Source organism: Oryzias latipes, chromosome 5 (assembly GCF_053564925.1).
Source record: "Oryzias latipes strain Hd-rR chromosome 5, Olatipes_Hd-rR_3.1".
Lineage (NCBI taxonomy): Eukaryota > Metazoa > Chordata > Actinopteri > Beloniformes > Adrianichthyidae > Oryzias > Oryzias latipes.
In genome coordinates, this window is record NC_136241.1 from 28147066 (window position 1) to 28165983 (window position 18918).

Below are 18918 nucleotides of genomic sequence, written 5' to 3' on the forward strand. Positions count from 1 at the left end.
GTGTTTATCTTTTCAAACCTTGCCCAAGCAGTTTTTTTTTCCTCTTGGCCCTTAAAATGAATTCAGACGTGACGCGTCTTCTAAAACGCTGATGTATGCAGGAACATACAGAAACTCTGCTGGGAATCAGACCCAGCTCAGCTTGTTTGACACAGAGAAAAAAAACAAAAACGAAACAGTTTCAATTTGGGCCACAGATCCCCGTTTAACAATTTAGTTTTTGCGTTGCTTCACAAAGCTATCAGTAGTGCTGAGTAAGGAAGCGGCCCAGGGAACACCCAGCGGGCCTGGCAGGTGGTGGTGTTGAGACTTGATAAGAGGAAAAAAAAAAAAAAAGAAAAGGTACCCCCCCCCACTCCTGTCTGAGCTGGATCTGACTGCTCACGAGCATGATAAACAAAAAAGTAAGACCTAATAATTTTAGAGTTTCAGTGCCAGGCAGAAAACGACACCAGGAGTCTCCTTTAAATACAAATCCTTTTATTCTTTTTTTTGGTATGGCTTGTTTGAAGGAACTGTAAAAGACATTCATTGTGGAAAAAACAAAAGTTAAAAAAAAAAAAAAAATCAATCTATATATATAGATATCTATGTATATCTATATATATATATATATAGAACAGGACAAAGAATGTGTGTATCTGCAGCAATGTTAAATGGCTTCAGAGCCACCCCTAAAATGAACATTAAAAAAAGAAGCTATTTTAATTTAGTACCTCTTTTAAATACCTACATATAAATATTGTAAGTTGTACACGATGACTGACATCTTAAAATGCTGTACATAAAAGTCAGAAGAAACACTTTATTGACAATCTGAGAAAAAAAAAGAAATAAAACACTGATATAGAAGCTCAGTGTCAGCTACCTTTTCTCATTGATACACAAAAGCCCCTCCACTGTGATTATCTACTGCCTCTTGAACTAGTCCCACCTCAAGTCACATCCATGTGATGTTGAGCCAAGGGGGGCCATGTGCTCCTGGCTCTGCAGTGGGCGGGGTGCGGTTGGAAATTCCCAAAACGAGTTTCACTTTTTTAAATTAAGGCCTCTTGAGTAGAGCGAATAATGAAAAAAAAAGAAAAATCATGCAGTTCTGGTACTTCTGTGTGTCACAGGTGAACTTTTGGAGTCCGTGAGGTGCAATCTCTGGTCGTGGAGCTCAATGCTGGGAGGGGAGGGGGGTTGCTCATGGGGTGAAATGCTGCAAAGCCAGATGTTTCCACTTCCATCTCCCCATCATTCATACAAAATGCCCCCCCTCGCCATGTCCTGCAGCAGGGGTGTCCACCTTATCCAACACAGGTATTTCAGACTGGCAGGATAGCTCCCAGTAAGTACCTCTGAGGCGGGTCATGGAGAAAATGATGAACAGACGATGACATTAATAATATAAAACAGGACAACAACAACAACAATAATAATAATAGTAATAAAATAATAATAATGAAAAAGCAAAGTGTGACCTTCTGGAAGCCCTTGGAAGTGACCACATACTGTATGTTGTTTAGCTTCACAACCTGAACTCCAACTGCCCCCCTACCCTCATTCCCAGTGAGCACAGAGCTCATCCTGATGGGATAGTGCAAGAGTCCCACCCTTTTTACCTGAAAGGTGCTGCTGACCACAGCACCATGGTGGAGAAGGAGGGGAAGGAGGAGGAAAGGGGGGGGGGGGGGGGGGGTATGAAGTCCAATGCCCCCCCCCCCTAAAAAATTTTTTTTTAAAAAAGCGAGTGACCACAACCTCCTCCCCTCCTCTTGCCTGCCCCACACCCCTCTCCGCTCACTGCATGCGGTCCGGCTGGATGTGCTGCTGCGGGGTGTAGTGCAGGAAGGCTGCTCCCGGGCCGGTGGCAGAGGGAAGGGTGGGGTGCACGGTGGCAGGAGCGGTGGTGGCGGCAGGCGGGCCGGCGGCGGCGGCAGCCGTGGGGCTGGTGGCGTAGTTGTAGCTCAGGAAGCTGGCTGGGGAGGCGGCGTATGGGTACTGCTGCTCGAAGGCGGCCTGGGCGTACTGGGCGTAGGCTGCACTGTAGTCCAGGTAGGGGCTAGTGCTGACAGAAGAGGAAACCTGAGTGGGCAGCACCAGGGTGGGCTGCACATATGCTTGTGGGTAGATGAACGGCTGGGTTAACCTGCACACAGACGTAATGGAGGGGGGGGGTTAGACAGAAGGACAGCAGAGCAGACAAATCCCAGTGCCTGGCTCCCATTGTTTACATTACTCCAAGAGGGTGTGTGCTTTGGAAATATAAACCCTCTGTGTTCTGAACCAAGAGGCTCTCACATGAAGACCCATTGTTCTCACACACATTTATCTATAAAATACGAAGGGCAAACAAACGAGAAGCAATGAGGGTTAGAGACAGAAAGTGATGCAACCCTCCGTCCGTGTCAGTTAACAAAAACCTACGAAACCTGTTGGGTTTCCTGCATTCGACGAGAGGGAACTTGTGGAGAGGCTGAATGACAGAGTCAGCCGTTGCTGGCAGGTTTTTACACTCGCTCCTCAACAGTGTTTTAACAGCTGCTGCTCCTCACCCACTGCACACACACACACACACACACACACACACAGTCTGATCTCCAAGTGGAGAACAACGGTGAACATGGACACACACACATAAGGAAAAACTCACACAAAGACAGACACACGCACTCACAGAAAAAGACACAAGCGCATGCACACTCAAGAACATACCCACAAGTACACCCCAATACCCAAACACACAAACATGAACGCACAGAAGAAAAAAACTCAGGCACTTGCATAGACAATCTCATACACGTAAAGAGACACACACAAACACACGCAAAAGGAGAAAAACACAAACTCATAAACAAAAAACACAAACAAAGACACATGCGAGAATACCCCCAGAGACACACAAGAACACACCCACACACAAGGACAAACACAAGAACATTCACACACAAGTACTCATACACACGAACACACAAGATGCACGTAAATACACACATGGAAAAACCCATGCTCCCATACAAACGCACCAAAAAAGATACACACAGATGTACACATAAGAACATAGACACACAAAAACGTACTTAAAAAAACTCATGCACACTCACATGCATTCAGAGACAGGCACACAAAACAAATAAACAAACAACGCACCCATGAACATACACACAAGAAGACGCACATAAGTAAAAAAGTCATGGGGGCACACAAACCATGACAAACATACAAACATGGACACGCACATAAAATATATGCCCACACACAAAGTGATAGATGCACACACGCAATGACACTTGCACAGAAACACCCAAAGACATCCACACACAAGAACAATCACACAAATTCAATTGCAACGCCCCTACTAATCCCCCACCCCCCCACAAACACACACAGGTGACGGTGTCTAAGGACCTCATCAAGACTGGCAGAGAAGTCGTGTCAGGTCTCATGGGTAACGTCATGGTGAGGGCTGCGCTTGAGGGGAGGGTGTGGTCCAGTTTGCCCTGCTGTTTAATGCACAAAATATCTATTATAATATATATATAGATATGTATGTATATATAAAAAAAAGAAAAACTTTTCTAATTCAACCCCCAACCCATACTTAGCTGTAAGACCCTCAACTCAGCGCACATATCTCTGAAGTATTTGTGATTTCTACGGAAACAAACCAACTCCAATAATCTATATAGCAAACCGGTGTCTACTTTATGGTTTAGAGAAAGCGTTCACACACACTAAAGCACACTGGGAACTCATTTCAAATCTACTTCTGCTCCTTAACTAAACTTGTAATTTGTTTTGCTTTCATCAAGACAGGGATACAAGTGGAGGATAAAAAATGGAAGCATGCATTGACAGGACAGGGAATTACACTCAAGTATATTTAGAATAAATGCACACACCAACACCTCCTCCCACCCCTAGAAATATCAACTAGCACTGCAAACCCCCCCAAAACCATGCCATAATAGGAAGAGAGCCACACAGCAGTCAGGAGAACCTCTTCACTTCATATCACACAGGAAGGTTAGGAGAGAAACCATCAGAGATAAGAAGGCACTCCAGTCCATCACAGCACACGGCACTGCACTCTCAAGACATCACTGGCACCTTTGAGAGAGCCTGGCTGAGGAGGAGGAGGAGGAGGAAGAGGTGTGTGGTATGGTTGCGTGCGGGCAGATAAGCACCGTCACACCCCCTCATGTCCAAGCACTGCGGGCATCGTCTGATGATCAGCTGACGGCAGAGGGCAACAGAGGCATATAAGGTTGGCAGTGATTGTCAGCAATTAAAAGGAAGCCGGGAGGGCGAGGTGGTCAGACAAACAAGCTTTTAAAAAAGAATGAAGCGCTGATTTAACGTACAACTTGTGTTAAATGAAGCACGAAACAACATGGATTTCTAAGGGAATACAACCCCCATCATCCCCATGTGCAACATGGTGTGGATAAAAAGAAGCAACCTGCTGGTGGGTCATCTTCATTTCCAGCTGGTGGGGTCAGCTGCATGCTCAGCTCTTATATTAAAGATGGGGTGGAAAAAAAACATTGAATTGGCACAAAAGCGAGTTGGGGACGTCAGAGTGTCCCCGGGCCTCAGAAATGTCAAGTGGAGGGGGATGACAGCGGGAAGATGGCTGGTCAGCTGCTTTTGTGCTGACCGGCGTGTCCGACTCTGCGCCGCTTTGAACGCCAGAAAACAGCCTTACAGGAAAATACTTGGACCTGGCACTCCTCACGGTACAAGCCGGGGTATTCATCATTAATGACGGCCCAATCATGACCTGCTGTGAAAAGCACGGACCAGAACACACCAAGCAGCTAAATATTCCTTTGGCATAATCAAAATGACCTTTGGTGCATGACTCAACTGCAAGACAAAGTGTGAAAACAGACTTGACCAGGGAATGAAACACTTCACAATGGCCTGATATTCCTGCTCCTTCTGGAGGAGCAGGGCAGTTCTTTCAAACCAGAAGGGGTGTTTTGTTCGACACCTGAAGAGGTTGTATATCCAGGGAGCAACCCGCCTCATTAGACATCATTCCCTTGAAAATCCCCAACTGGTCTCCCAGTCTCACTGGGGTGTCAGGTTTCAATCTCTCCCGTCTGTGGCAGCGGCAGAACCGTGATGGGAGAAATGAGATTAAATACACAGAAATGATGCAGAAAGCAACAGGATGCTTTCCACAGCTTCTCCACACCACTGCCGTGTACGTCCACAAACCAGGCACTTCATCTGGCATCCTGGTAGTGTTTGAAAACTTATTTCTAGGGCATGTTCTCCTCGCACCATATGTCATTTTGTGGTTTGTAACCAAAACCAGACGGGACTGTCCCACAATGTAAAGGAAACCCAGTGACAGAAAGACAGGTGGTTGGGTCTCCTGCGCCACATCTCCGGGGTGGTGGTCATGGGAGATTAGGGGATTTTAAAAACGTTGTTATAAGCTGGCACCTGTCAGACACATGCCTCACAGCGGCTCTTGACTGAGAACTGGACTGAGTGACCCCTCCACCCTGACAGTCCAAATAGAAGGACCCGCTGGCTCCAAGAAGCCAAAAAAATCACAGACTTCTATTGAGAAAAAGCCATAACTTCATCATTATAGGCCTATACAATACATTTCAAATGTATATCAGCCTGTGCGATTGCAAAAGTTGGCCTAAACTGCGATAAATAGATACCCTAAAGATTTACACATAAGATAAAACAATTTCATGTCAGCTTGAAATATTTAATCAAATACACCCCTTAGCACAACTGACCAATTGAATGGAGCCCTTCACATCGTTGACCAATCAAGTGGAGCCATGTTACGTTAGAGGCCCGCCTCTTATGTAGACACAGGTCATTTGGGGTATATTACGGGTTGTGCTGACTTATTTAAATGCAACGGTCACAGTGAAATGGAAATGATGACGTTTATCTAGTGCTATTTGTATATAGCGAGTCATGTCGTCATTGCAATTCTGACTCCTAATCATTGCAAATTGCTTTTTGCAAAAGTTTTCTCTTTTTTCATTATCGCAAGTTAATCAAGTTATAAACTAGCCAATCAGATGCCCAATAAAAGTATGTGTGTTTGCGTCAAATATTTGAAATGTTTGACAGTTTATGTCAGCCCGATTTTAAGGGGAAGGGGTGTGAACTTCCAGAGATTGGTTGCCATAGAATTGTGACTCCGTCCAACTCAGACTTCCTGACGAAATCTGAATGCAACATGCCGGCATCCATATCGCCAAAAAATGGTGACTGAACTGACTTTATTTTGTTGGGGCAGGGAGTAAGCGGATTTCTATGGCTGATGTCACACTCACCCAGTCCAGTTCTCATATGCAGCTCTGGACACTTTCCAGCATTCAGAGTTTTAGAGCCAGTTGTGTTCTGACAGAATCTGGTAGAAGATTGAGAAAGAGGGCTTCCCTTTGCTCACTTTAGGGCCTTGGAACACAATGGGACATGTCCTGATTGGAGCTCTGAGATCTTTATAAAAACTTAAATTTACAGTTGAATATTTTGTGTCCAATAACCGATAATATCACAAGAAAATACAAGAGAGATTCTGAGACTTCTTGAATATCGTCTCCTTTAGTCCATAGTAGCTCATTATTACTCTGCAGTGTTTATGAAGGACACGAGTGGCATTAAATTAAAGGCAACACATCACGTATAGATACCAAGTCAAACAGAAACCCGGGCAATCAAGAGAATACGTCCAAAAAAGTCAAGCTAATTTGGTTTATAACTAACTCAAGAGTACTTAAAATTAACAGAGCATCCCAGAGGTTAATCTCTGACTTTTCCATTGGTTGATCGTCTAACACACCCACGTCTCTCTCAGGCTGCTTACACATCGGGCATGTGTGGTGCATTCAAGAACGTGTTGAACGTGGGCTCTTGAACTCGCTTTTAGCATAAGGTGTTCAAACTAGACGGTCGCCACCCAATACTACCACACGTACTCGCATGAGGGCATGCTGCAAAATGGTGAAGCGTTGCAATCTCACAAACCTTGTTACACACTTTCTTTCACAGCTCTATTTTCTATATGAAAGACTTGGTGTCATAGTATTCCATTTGGGCCCACAAAGCAATTATTAATTTCTCCTTCAAGATAAATGCTCTAAACACACTCTAAATACACTTCAGTGTATTGAAAAGTACACTATCCATACATGACTACCAAATCTGAGACCCCAATTGTTTAACTTTCAGCATGCGTTTAATGGCTGCATAAGTAGAGCCTGAAAACTGACTTAAAAACCTCCGAAATGCGCATTTGCATGCATGCATTTACATAGACTTTTCCTAGAAAGCGGTTGTTCAAACACAAGTTTCCAAGCCTCATGTGAAAGCAGCACTTGAGGGATCTTTAACACATAAATAGATTATCAACCATATTCACATAGAACCTATTATTTATATTTCAGAACTCGTTTTCTTGTAGATTTGTAACAAACATTTCTGATTGGTTGATTTTGTCTTTCCTTAGGTCACCACATTCATCTACTGACACAAACTTCTATGACTTTACTTCTGAAAAGTCATCAGATTTTGCGCGGAAAAATTTTTTAAAAAAATAAAAAAGTTGTGCAGCCTTCAGCTGCAACTTGAAGCGTGTAACCCAAGATCTGCAGGGGAGAATCCCAACAGTGAAAGGCTCATTAGGAGCTCAGCAGAGCATTTCTTCTGGACGCTGCAGAGGCCGTCTCCACAACACAGCCTCTTCTGGATGTCTCTCAGTGAACGCATGCAGCTACACGAGTCAGGAGGTCCTAACAGAAGCTAACAAGTGAGTCACACATTCAACTCTGGAACGCGCTTCTATTACCGCGTATATGTGAACCTTCTCCCTGCACCACTGGGATATGCTAATAGAATACTGGCACAGCTACGTGTGCACACTGAAAATGACATGCACTTTCCAGCGGCTTTGTTTGTCAAAAAAAATAGCTGCCTATCAGCATTGTGCACAGAATAATAGAAGGGAACATAACAAGAGCCCACTCATGCTTACTTACCCATACTGCCTCTGGATGAGCGCTGGGTGAACGGGCTGGACTCCCAAGGATATGCCTGGAAGAGAGGAGGCTTGCTGTCAGACTCGCACATCTGCATTTACAGAGGAGGAGTGGAGAACAATGCACAGAGGGCACAGAGACACAAACTACCATCCACGCATCTACTATTCCCGCTTTGTCCTGTGCTAGGGGGTCATCGGGTTGCTGGAGCCTATCCCATAATGCAAAAACTTAATCTTAAATAAGTAAAAAGACCCTTGTTTCGAGAAAACATGTATTTTCTGTCTAGCAGGAAAAATAATCTAAGCAAGGAAGTTTCTCAATAGCACAATAATCTTAGTTTGAGAAAACTTGTCTTTTCTTTAAATAAGAATTCTTGGGAAGACGTTTTTCTTGCTTACCCCATTGGGAGATCCTTTATTTATTTATTTATTTAAAGAAAATCTGCCAATGGGGTAAGAATTTTTGACTAATTTCTAATGGGCCTGTTTTAGCAGTAAAGCTTCCTCAAGTAGACCCTGGACAGCTCGTCAGTCAGTCCCACTCCAATCATCTTTTGGTCTATTTAAAAAAACCTTTGTAGTGGTCTTTTTATTGTTTTTATGCCCTTTTTAGGAAATTTTAAATGTACTGTGTTGTTTTCTAGGACAGAGCAGCAGAAGTTCATCAGAAATTGGCCTCTGAATTGTGGATGAGACTGTTGGCGGAATAAGCTTGCCCTCATTTCCCATCATCCCTTATTACTGCTAGTTTACAGCTCCTCACACCCCCAACCAAACATTACAAGGGCAACAAAAGGCCTTCTGATTCACAATGATTTGAATAGAGAAATACCATTTTAAGCTCAACTCTCTTAAAATGTCCTCCATCAAGAGAAAAATACCACAACATGTTAAAAACACCAAAAACACGGTTTCCCTTGGAGTGGGTCCACCCAAAAACTATTTCAAATGGGCCGCAAGGAAAATTGGATTGTTGTTGATATGTAAATATCAAATTTGGTGGGATTGTGTTCCTAGCCTGCAGCAAAATTAGTCTTTTCCTTCATCAGCAGGTACATCAAGACACGCAAATGTTTGTCTTGAGTTTGCAGCACTTTATAAACAAGAAAGTTTTCATACAGCTGTTCCACTTCTCATTTGTCCAGCAGGATTGTGTCTGACCCGGTGTTCTACTCCCTCACCTGTCTGTATGCTTCTGGGCTTGGCACCCAAGTAAGCCAGGTTGACATTGGCCTTCCTGCCATCAATAATGGGGTTTGGATCCTTGCAGGCTCTTTCTGCTGCTCCTCGGTCCGTCATGGTCACCTGAAAATATCACACGTCAAACAATTATTTGTCAGTGTTTTTCAAATCCCGCCTTTGTCTGTGCGGGCTAATCATGAAAGCCTCCTTTGGGGCTTTCTTCCTGTTTCTCAAAAACTACAAATAAAGCAGAAGGATAAGCTCTTAAAAAAATGCCCACAGCAGCAGCAGCCGCCAGGCTCCCAGCAACTACTTCATGAAGGAAAGAGCAGCTAAAATATGGATCTGAACAACAAGAAGCTTATCCAATTAGGAACAATATAAGGAGATTGGCGTTAGTCCTCTCCTCCTGGCATTGGATTAAACCTTCTGTTTTGATTGCCATGCTCTTCCAACACAGTCACCTCTGTATGTGGCAGAGCAGAAGATGTTGGCTTGGATTTATAAATATATGTACATAATATATTTTAAAAAAAGCTGTGTCCCTCTATGTAGTGCAAGGATCTGGAACAAAAGCCGCTCCAGGGTCTGTGTTGTGAACACACAAGAAGGAACCAGGCAGTGTTTACAGTGAGGAGTCTGGTTATAGGGGGGGGGGTTACTAATCCACCTCTGAAGTGTGCTTAAGAAGAAGGGGTGTCTTAGCTCGTCCCTCCAATCCTGTCAGGCACCTCTGTACATATACAACAACAGACTTAGCAGGTTGCTTCACATCCCACAGAAAAGCAGGCCTGGCATAAAGCGCTGATCACTCCAAAATGAGGGGTATTATACAGGAGAGCGCCCACATGGACAAGAGCCTGTTGAACCTGAAACACCAGCCTCCTTACATCGGTGCAAGACTCACAGGACCGCTTCTCTCCGACTTCATGAGCTGATGTGTAAACACAGAGAGCAATTGTCTTACTATTCTGCCTTAAGAGGCAAACATGCACACTAAATAGTTTTTCCATTCCTTCTTTGGCTTCCTAATACTTTTAAGCTGGTGCGTCTTTCCAAAGTCCTGGTAAATATTTGCATTTTTTTGTTCTTTGAGTTTTTTACCTGCCAGGAACACCAATCATCCATACATTTTCAAAGTTAGTGCAGCACGCTGGGATCCCTATTCATTGAAGGACTTGTGACTTAATCCCCACTTTGCTGTATGATCTGAGCATGCTTTTTTTTTGTTTTTTAAATACAGTGTTTGCAGACTGGGAGATGGAAAGAATGAACGGTGAGTTCTCCCTGCAGGACAGAGCCAGGCTGTTGATGTAGAAATTCCTCTGCAGCCGAGATGCGATGGGAATCGTGTGATCTGGTCCTCAACAATGGAGGCCAGGGTGTGCAAGGTCAACCTCTCCTCTGGCTCCAGAATAACCATATAAAGACAGCAAGAAGTTCAGACTGTGTTGCGCGTGCGCGCCCACATCGGACACTAAGCTGGGGGTGCAGACGGGGGGAGTTTGAGGCGGGGGGTGGGGGGGTGGGGGTGGACATATGTTAAAATATAATCTACTTACTAACCAATCAACTTCATCCTCTTTAAGCTATAACAACAGGCACCCATACAATGAAAAATTAGGCCTAAGTGCGCTTGCGTTATGGTCTACGCAGGCGCACTTAGGCCTAATTTAGGTTCATCAGTTTTAAACTTCTACAACTGTCATGCGCAGAAAAAGTGTTTGACGGAAACGAAACACAACATAGGGCAGATAAGTAGCAGTGTTGGCATATCATAATAAAATGCGCGCGCGCGTGGGGGACTACTTACAAAGCCGTATCCTCTGGATTTGCCGGTCTGTCTGTCCGTTATCACCACGGCCTCGTCAATGTCCCCAAAGGCTTCGAAGTACTTTCTCAGCGAGGCGTCGTTCGTGTGGTACGGGAGCCCCCCCACAAAGATTTTGGTAAAGGTGGTGTCTTTCTGAAGCGATGTGGGATGCATGACGTCCAGGGATCCGTTCATGTACTGATGCAGAAGCATTGGACAGCCGGGGAGGTCAGACCGAGGAGGATCTCTGAATACTTTCAGCGCAAACGAAAACCCGGCATCTGCTGAACCGACCGGAGTCCAAAACTTTTTAGTCGACTTTGTTAAAATAATTAAATGTTCCTCCCAGTCTCACTGAGCAAAGTTACAACAACCTGATGACGCCTGAAAATCACGCAGCGTGAGTCCCCGCGACGTCACCCAACCTGCCCGCGTTCTGGCCACTCAAAGCGAATGTGCTGCCATACATTTATAGGAAGGGAAATAGACCCCGCCTCCCGGGCAACTAATAACCAATCAGCGTAGGATCCCGGGCATGAGGTCTGTAACGGCACCTCCCATTGGTGCAGCCTTTCCTGCACCTGCTTTTGTCTTTTTAACAAAGAAAAGTCTTAGAAAGCAGCTTTGCCGAATGATAGATCACTTCACTGAAATTAAAAAACAAACAAACACAAAAACAGAATTTTCTTCGCTCTTTGACAAAACTGATGCAAAACATTTTCAATTTGGTGTCGGCAACAACCTAAATTTCTGTCGTGTCACTTTACTTACGGAAATAGATTAATCTTGAACAGAAAGTAATATGCAATACCTTTGAAATCTCCACCAGTCAATAAAAAAAACATACTTTCACTTTTATGAAACATTTTTTTATAGGCCAAGAAAGTACCTTAAAACCCTGGAAAGTAAATTAACCCTAAAGTCAAAGATACTTTTATTGCCCACAAATCTAATTTATACTTGAGTCTGAAACTAACTTACGCCTGTTAAAAATAACAGAAATTATGATCAGTTTCATATCCCACATAACAAGCAGATGCTGGAGAACACTAAAGTCCTCATAGTGGCTCAAAGTCCAGGTGTTTGCTTTTGTACTGAAAAGAGGAAGGTGAGTTTTTCTAAAGTAACCTTTCTGCTAATAAAAATTCAACATCGTAAGCTTTTCTTAAAATTATTACTTCACTGCTGACAAAGAACCACAAACCTGCTAATCTGAAAAGCAGGTCAACCTAACGGTTGAGGAGGTCACCCCACACCACCTCACAGAGCAGCAGCAGGGAACTGTGGCAGCAGCATGTCTTCTCACTGCAGGCCTTGGAGCCAACCTGTTAAGTGCCCTCGGTCAGGCTGACAGTGAAGTGATACTCTAATGATCTCAACAAAAAGGCATTTAATCCACACTTCCCCCTCTATGAACTGCTTGTTTTCACACTTTGGCCTTTAAAGCGGGCCCTTCTCCTCTTTCGGAGACTTTTGATCATTTCTCTCGCCCTCACACCCCGCCATCATTTCACCTGAGTTTTCTCCTTAATGGATCCCGATGCTTTCTTTGATCCCACTTGCTTAGCTGAAATCTTTGGATTCTGGTCATGTTTAAACACTGCTGGCTCACACGCTCCACCTGCTGGTCAACTTGATTTCACAGGAAAGTAAGGAGGAATCACTGCAGAGATGTTCCAAGACTAAATTTATGTTTTAAATGTCAGGAGAGCTACATGGAGAAATTTGTTGCATGCAGAATACAGTTCTGTAACCCCCAAACAGACAACTTTACAGCAAACAATCCATTTCCTCCTTTGGGTGAAAGAAGAAGGTGAAGTGCTCAGACCTGTTTCCTACCTAGTTCTTTGATGAAGCTTGTTATTAAGTAACAGGAAATCACAGAAACACCAAAAAAAGGCTTTGAAAAGTTGTAAAAAAAATAAGGAAACAGAAAGATGCATGTCAAATTAATTTCTCCTTTTCTATGGTGGCCTCCGAGGCTAACTTGTCATGCAGCAGTCATCAACGCCAGGCTGGAAAGGCCCATTTGATTGGTCCATGTACAGTACACAGCGGCACACCGTTGGTCCAGGGGGGGTTTGCCGGAAAGGTAGGAGTCTGTCTCGAGCGCATACACACACACTAAAGCAGCAGGTCGTCCACATTTCCCCACAAGAGACGCGACATGGCACGGGGAATCTAGAGACAGGAGGGAGCAGTCAGTAACACAGCTTCAGTGGTTATTTTTTGGTTTATTTATGTAAAGACCTCCCTTTTGCACAAAACAAGAGAAAGCAGTCTTTGGCAGGAAGACAGCTGCTCTAACAAATGCTTATGTGTAACCGCCTATTGGCAGTTGTTTAAAATTCAATAAAGTTATCTTTAAATTACTTTCCAGCCTGAATCTGCAAAGCCACATTTTAAAAGTTGCAGAGACAACGTGACCACAGAGAAGTTTACAGTGAATCATATCAATATGCTCACTGCCCACACTCTTACATTCCCCTGAAAGCCCCCCCCCCATGAGTCACTGAGGAAATGTGGCAGCCCAATCCGGTGACCACGGTCTCCACGGTAACAGAGGGTGGCTGCCCTTCTCTCACCATTTCTTGTTCCGAGGCTTCAGCTCCTCAGCGGCGTTCCTCAGAAAGATGTAGTTTTTCTTCTGGGGGTTGTAGTACTCGTGGCCCTGAGGGGGACACAGCGCTCACAATGATGAGGCAAAAAAAAAAAACAGGAGCCGAAAACCAAGCCGTCATTTCAGACCTCGTACCTTTGACCAGTCGTAGCTGGAAGCGTACGCAAAGATGTTGCCGTTGTTGTTGAAGCAGCACGCCGTGATGGGCTGGTCAAGCTGCTCGGAGGTCTTCAGCTTGGTCCGGGCGTCTTTGTCCCAGAAGCTGAAGCGTCCATCTGAGCCCACAGTGGCCAGAGTGCCGTGGACAGGATGGAAGGCAATGGCGTTCACCTGACAGAGGGCGAGCAGTTTGTTTGGAAATAGGATTGGAAAAACTGACTAAACCTAGAAAAAAGTTGTTTTGAGGCCTCATTGTGGTTTTGCTCTTACACAAAACCTTAAAACTGACTGAACTGATTTTGGTTATGAACTAAAAACCCTCTCTGGTGAAAATTGTGTTTTTAACAGGTTTTTGTGGTATTATTCTCATGGTGGAGGAAGAAAATTGAGCTAAAGATTGCATTTTTGGTTATTTCTTAAATCAAATTGTGAATCAGGAGCAGATGAACAAAATGTGTGGTTGGGGGTGTAAGCTAGCAGGAGAGCGTGTAACAGAGCGCCCTAAGCAACGGAAAGGAGAAGGGGAGGGGTTTGCTCCGTGTCAACAGTCCCGCCCACAACTCAGAGGTGAATTTCTGATCAACTTTTGCCGCTCTAAAGAAACTTTGTCCTAGAAAACGCCACAGGTTTTTTGATTTGGGAAAAAAAAAAAAAAAAAAAAAAAACGAAAAAACAGCAAAATCATAACAAGAAGACCACAAATGACTTTAAAAAAAAGATTGGAGTGACCCCTGAAAGCGTTCACTCACTCATAGCTACAGTTGCTTTTGAGATTTCTCAGTGAAGACCAACTCACAGCATAGATATCCTGTGGAGTGGTTGTGTTGGTCCCGTTGGACCTGTGGCACTTGAAGGTAAAGTTATCTTTGGCTCTGAGAAGAACAAAGAAACAATAAGGTTCAAGAGGTTCCAGGAACAAAAACTGATCTTCAGAATAATAACAGACACTCTTACGGGTTTTGAGGATTAATATAGTGGATTGCTACTCTGCCTTCAATGCTTCCCAGTGCAAACCCGGTGGGCTTGTTCTGCTTGTCCTTAAATATGGCAACACAGCGGTGCTGTGAGGAAGAAGCAGGAAATACAATGTTGAAAATGAAGTACAGTGGTCCCTCAAAATATTGTAGTTCAGCTTCTTTTCAGTGCAACTTTGAAACTTTTTTTTTAGTGTTCAGTGTCCTGATTGGCTGTAGAAAACGGTCAATCAATCTCTGTCATGCCATGTCTGCAGTACAGAATGCGTTCAGCTCAATAAATTGACAAATGTTTGCTTGATGATTTTTTAAAATTCTATAATCAAACTTTGGAGATTTAACCTATCGCAGGTCATTTTAAGAATGTAACTCTCGCAATAAACAAGGAATCACTTTGTACATTCAAATCAAACTTTAACAGAGAGCAACACTTTCAGTTGAGAGGAGAATTATTCATTCGGAAACTCACCTGATGTTTGAGAGGCGAGTCTATTCTGCGGAACTCGGAGGGCTGGTTCTCCAGCTGGTACACAATAAGACCTCTCTCTGCCGTGGCCACCACCGCCATGGGGTACACCTGCACCGAGGAGCCAGCAGAGTCACAGGGGGCATTCAACTCTTACTTCAGACCTGACTCAGATGCACCTCATACTTACAACATCTGCACAGTAGCATCTTTCAGGCATCTGCAGGGACATCATAGGAGTGGGGGACCGAGTGTCCCAGAACTGCAGGCAGAAGCAGAATCAGGAGCTCGTCGTTCAACGTGGAACCTATGAATGAACTGCCGTACCTTTAATGTTTTATCCCAACTGCCTGTCATGATACAGCTGTAATTGGGTGCTTTTATCCAGTGGATTGCTTTAATTGGGCCGTCATGCTGTAAAGAGAATCAATGAAAGGTTTCAGTTTCATTCACAGACAACAGTTCTGAGTTAGTCCCATCCAACCTGGGCGATCTGCATTGCTTGATTGCTGTTAAGATCCCACATCTTGGCTGTTTTGTCACATGATGCAGTGAAGACTTTACTCCCGTCCTAAATGAGAAGTCTTGTAAGAAATTCGACTGCGCCCGTAGAGAGCATGTATAGAAGTCTGAACTGTGAGACCTACATCACTCCAGCAAGCATCCAGCACGGGCCCCGTGTGCATCTGCTGGGCTTTAGGGACAGTCTGCCCATTGTCCTGCACCTCCCAGCACCGCACCTGAAATCACACCATGCAGAGTTCAGAGGAGCCAGAGCACGAAGGTGCTCCAAAAATCCTGGGAAGCAGTGTTCAACATCATCATGGGCACAACGAAGGCAGAAAAGCTTTAGAGGATTTCTGTGGTCCAGATCTGTTAGGACAATGTTTTTATCCATGAAGACAAATACCATAAAAGAGATTAGAAGAGGTTAAATATGAACATTACTAATGCAAAGTGTTAGAAAAAAAGTTATTTTCTGGGTACCCAGCATTCGTCTTGTTCTCACACACTACTGTTGTTTCAAAAAAAGACACCAGTAGAGTTCTCATCAAAGCAGGATTTCATAAATGGCACAAACGCAGAAAAGATGATGGCAAAATAAAGGTTTTACTAAATAATGATAATGTGAAAACATTGTATTGATGATTTAGTTACACTGTGTGCCCTTCCTTCTTGTTTTTAGTTCATGCAGTAGGATGTAGACTTACTTTTTCCACAACAGGAAGTAGGAGCACCTACAACCAGCACCTACCAGTAAATGCTTTTATTCTGACATTCTTGGCTCTAGAACACTTCAGACACTTGATAGTTATGGTTGCTATTTTTTTAAAGTGTTAGTGTTATATAATTATCCATCTGATATTTTGATAGAGCTATGGTAATAAGGTGATGTACCCTTTAGTAATAAATAAAGTTTTATTTGATTCTATTCTCATAACATATTAGTAAAATAAATGAGACAGTTCTGGTAAAATTAAAATTAAAAGAATTCAATAAAATTTTGTTATTTGTTTTATACAACACTTTAACCTGCTTATCCAGCTATTGCTGAAAATATTTGTTGACAAAACATCAAACACAAGCCTTGATGAAACTATCAGCCCATTAAAAACAAATAAGAGTGAATAGTGGGCGTTGACACGTCAGCAGAAATCTACAAAACCTCCACAACCTGCTTATATACCAAATCCACATCAAAATGTTTACAGACTCACAGTAAATCCTGTTTACCAACAAATTACTAAGGACTATCCAATGCATTAGATCCTGTTTTCCCCTTCCAAAAACATCAACCTCTATTTTCTCCTAATTCTTCACTCACAAATTATTTATTTTGAAAGAAATAGTGACATCACTGTGGTAACACTTTGCATTGTGGAAAAGTTCATATCTTTTTATGCCAAGTCTGAAGTTAAGTTTTATTTCTGGTCTCATTTAAATGGTAAAACCCGTCATGTCATCATGTTAAAAACCACAAGTAAAAAAAGCCGTTTTATCTTCTCTGTCTGAAATCTGCCTCCTACTTGTAAACCTACACAAGACACAAGCTCCAAACTTTGACTGAAAATGTGCAAGGAACTCACATCGTTGGCCCAGGATCCTGCGATAAGAAAGTTTCCTGGCATGGTAGGGGGGCTGAAAGCCAGACAGCTGATGCTGTCATCTGGGGGTGAAGTCACTTCAACATCCTTTAAGGAAATGTCACGTACACAGGTAAATGCACGTCTCAATTCCTGTTATAAAGTCCTGTTCTAAAGCTTTCAATCCACCGTTTTACCTTCATAGGGTTATGGCTGTCTGTTGTCGTGGTTCCAAAGACACCGGTCCCCCCTGTTCCAAAACTAGAGGTTGTTCCGAATAAACTCATGGTGCATTAAGGCTACTCCTGCGGTCTGCTAATAGAAAAGACAGATACATCAGCAACTTACATAAACAAAATAAAATACAGCAAAAAAGTTACAAAAATCATTTAAACCAAAAACACAGGAGAAGACGCAGAATTGAAAAATGAAAGATTCTATAACTACTAAGACTACATGTAAGTGTCAATAATCTGAATGTGCAATAAGAGGTTTATTGCATCCAGTCAAAAATCCTCTGAAGACACTATGTCGGTAAAGCAAAAAAAAAAAAAAAACAATTATCATACAAATTCTTAAGGAAGTGCCATTTGTTGTAGGAATATCAATTGTGAGTCTTTTTATTTACAATACAGGTATTTTGTGTTCTACCGAGGAAAACAATTCCGTTCTGACGTTATAAGAAAAAAAACACATTATTCGTATGTCTCAAGTATTTCTATAAACTATTATTATAAAAGTAAGCTCATTTCTTTCTCCCTCCCTAATAATCTGCACGGCCAGGTTCATCCATGTGACAGATATGGCGAAAAGACCGAGTAAACGGTACATCTTAGTTTGTCCTATATACTGATAACGCAAAAAATAATGTTTCTATTATTCGTATTCTCTAAAAATTCACAAAAAATTGGTTCGCTGTTGAAAGACAAAATACTAGTAATAATCATCAAGGGGTGGTAAACACTGCTAGCTAACGAATATGCTAGCTACATTGCTACTGTATCATAATTTATCATGGCATACCCTCCATGGGATGTATATTTTTGCATTTAGCTATTCAGAAAAGAGGTACAATAAAAACCATTACCTTTGATATATTAAAAAATGAATGAACTGGTCTAATTAAGTTGCTAATGTTAACCACGAACGTCAGTAGTACCATAAGTACTAGTAGTACAATATAACACAATACTTTTCTGAAATTAAAGTAGTTTAGAAATGTACACAATTAAAAATAGGACGGAACATATACCTCGATGCGTTTACTTGTGTCTGGTTAGAAATAAAACAGTAAAAAAATTAGATATCACAGGAGAAAATTGAGGCGGGTAGAGCACAACCTGCGTGAGCCGCAATGTGATGACTTCCTTTTATTTTGTGGTCATTGTCGGTTGACTCCGCAGTTCAATTTGTCTTTATCGCCACCCAGTGGTCAGGAGGGAGAAGTAAAAAAATATTTCCCTCAAGAAAAGTTATTTGTTTCGTTTTTTTCCTGTACTTGTAATTTGTTTGGGCCGTCATTGTTTTTCATGTTAATATTTATGTTATGTAATTAAGTGTTTAGTACACTGTTGGCTGTTGTTGGTCAATTACAGCGTACTCAGGGCTA

General features: G+C 42.8%; 2 protein-coding genes across 8 annotated transcripts; both read right to left on the reverse strand.

Annotated features, from left to right (window-relative positions):
• Positions 1-463: 463 nt before the first annotated feature.
• On the reverse strand, positions 464-11487 carry LOC101160403 (RNA-binding protein 38). The gene is made up of 4 exons (XM_023955143.2): positions 11007-11487; positions 9193-9316; positions 8010-8064; positions 464-2134 (listed from the first exon to the last, which is right to left on the reverse strand). Exons 1-4 carry the CDS (start codon positions 11217-11219, stop codon positions 1786-1788), a joined length of 741 nt encoding a protein of 246 aa, XP_023810911.1. The 5' UTR covers positions 11220-11487; the 3' UTR covers positions 464-1785.
• Positions 11488-12678: 1191 nt separating this feature from the next.
• rae1 (ribonucleic acid export 1) lies at positions 12679-18700 on the reverse strand. Of its 7 annotated transcripts, none has more exons than XM_004069074.4 (13): positions 18562-18700; positions 17507-17624; positions 17313-17417; positions 15873-15965; positions 15710-15796; positions 15553-15639; positions 15416-15487; positions 15229-15336; positions 14740-14846; positions 14582-14657; positions 13762-13956; positions 13592-13677; positions 12679-13187 (listed from the first exon to the last, which is right to left on the reverse strand). In XM_004069074.4, coding segments are annotated over exons 2-13 (1107 nt in total). In that variant the 5' UTR covers positions 17597-17624; positions 18562-18700; the 3' UTR covers positions 12679-13186. The 7 variants fall into 7 exon arrangements, with proteins under 7 accessions (XP_004069122.1, XP_078803678.1, XP_078803679.1 ...); XM_078947552.1 differs by having other exon boundaries at positions 17507-17621; positions 18562-18695; XM_078947553.1 differs by having other exon boundaries at positions 18650-18692.
• Between the last annotated feature and the right edge of the window lie 218 nt (positions 18701-18918).

What these genes read in the sequence shown, in the direction of transcription:
- rae1 (XM_011475352.4), bottom strand. Translation starts at nt 17,596, where the DNA reads ATGAGTTTATTCGGAACAACCTCTAGTTTTGGAACAGGGGGGACCGGT. An exon ending in CAGGATCCTGGGCCAACGAT is followed by an intron (nt 15,966 to 17,312) that starts GTGAGTTCCTTG and finishes GTGTGATTTCAG; the next exon opens with GTGCGGTGCTGGGAGGTGCA. An exon ending in TATATTAATCCTCAAAACCC is followed by an intron (nt 14,658 to 14,739) that starts GTAAGAGTGTCT and finishes TGTTCTTCTCAG; the next exon opens with AGCCAAAGATAACTTTACCT.
- LOC101160403 (XM_023955143.2), bottom strand. Translation starts at nt 11,219, where the DNA reads ATGCTTCTGCATCAGTACATGAACGGATCCCTGGACGTCATGCATCCC. An exon ending in AATCCAGAGGATACGGCTTT is followed by an intron (nt 9,317 to 11,006) that starts GTAAGTAGTCCC and finishes TGATATTTTCAG; the next exon opens with GTGACCATGACGGACCGAGG. An exon ending in GCCCAGAAGCATACAGACAG is followed by an intron (nt 8,065 to 9,192) that starts GTGAGGGAGTAG and finishes CCTCTCTTCCAG; the next exon opens with GCATATCCTTGGGAGTCCAG.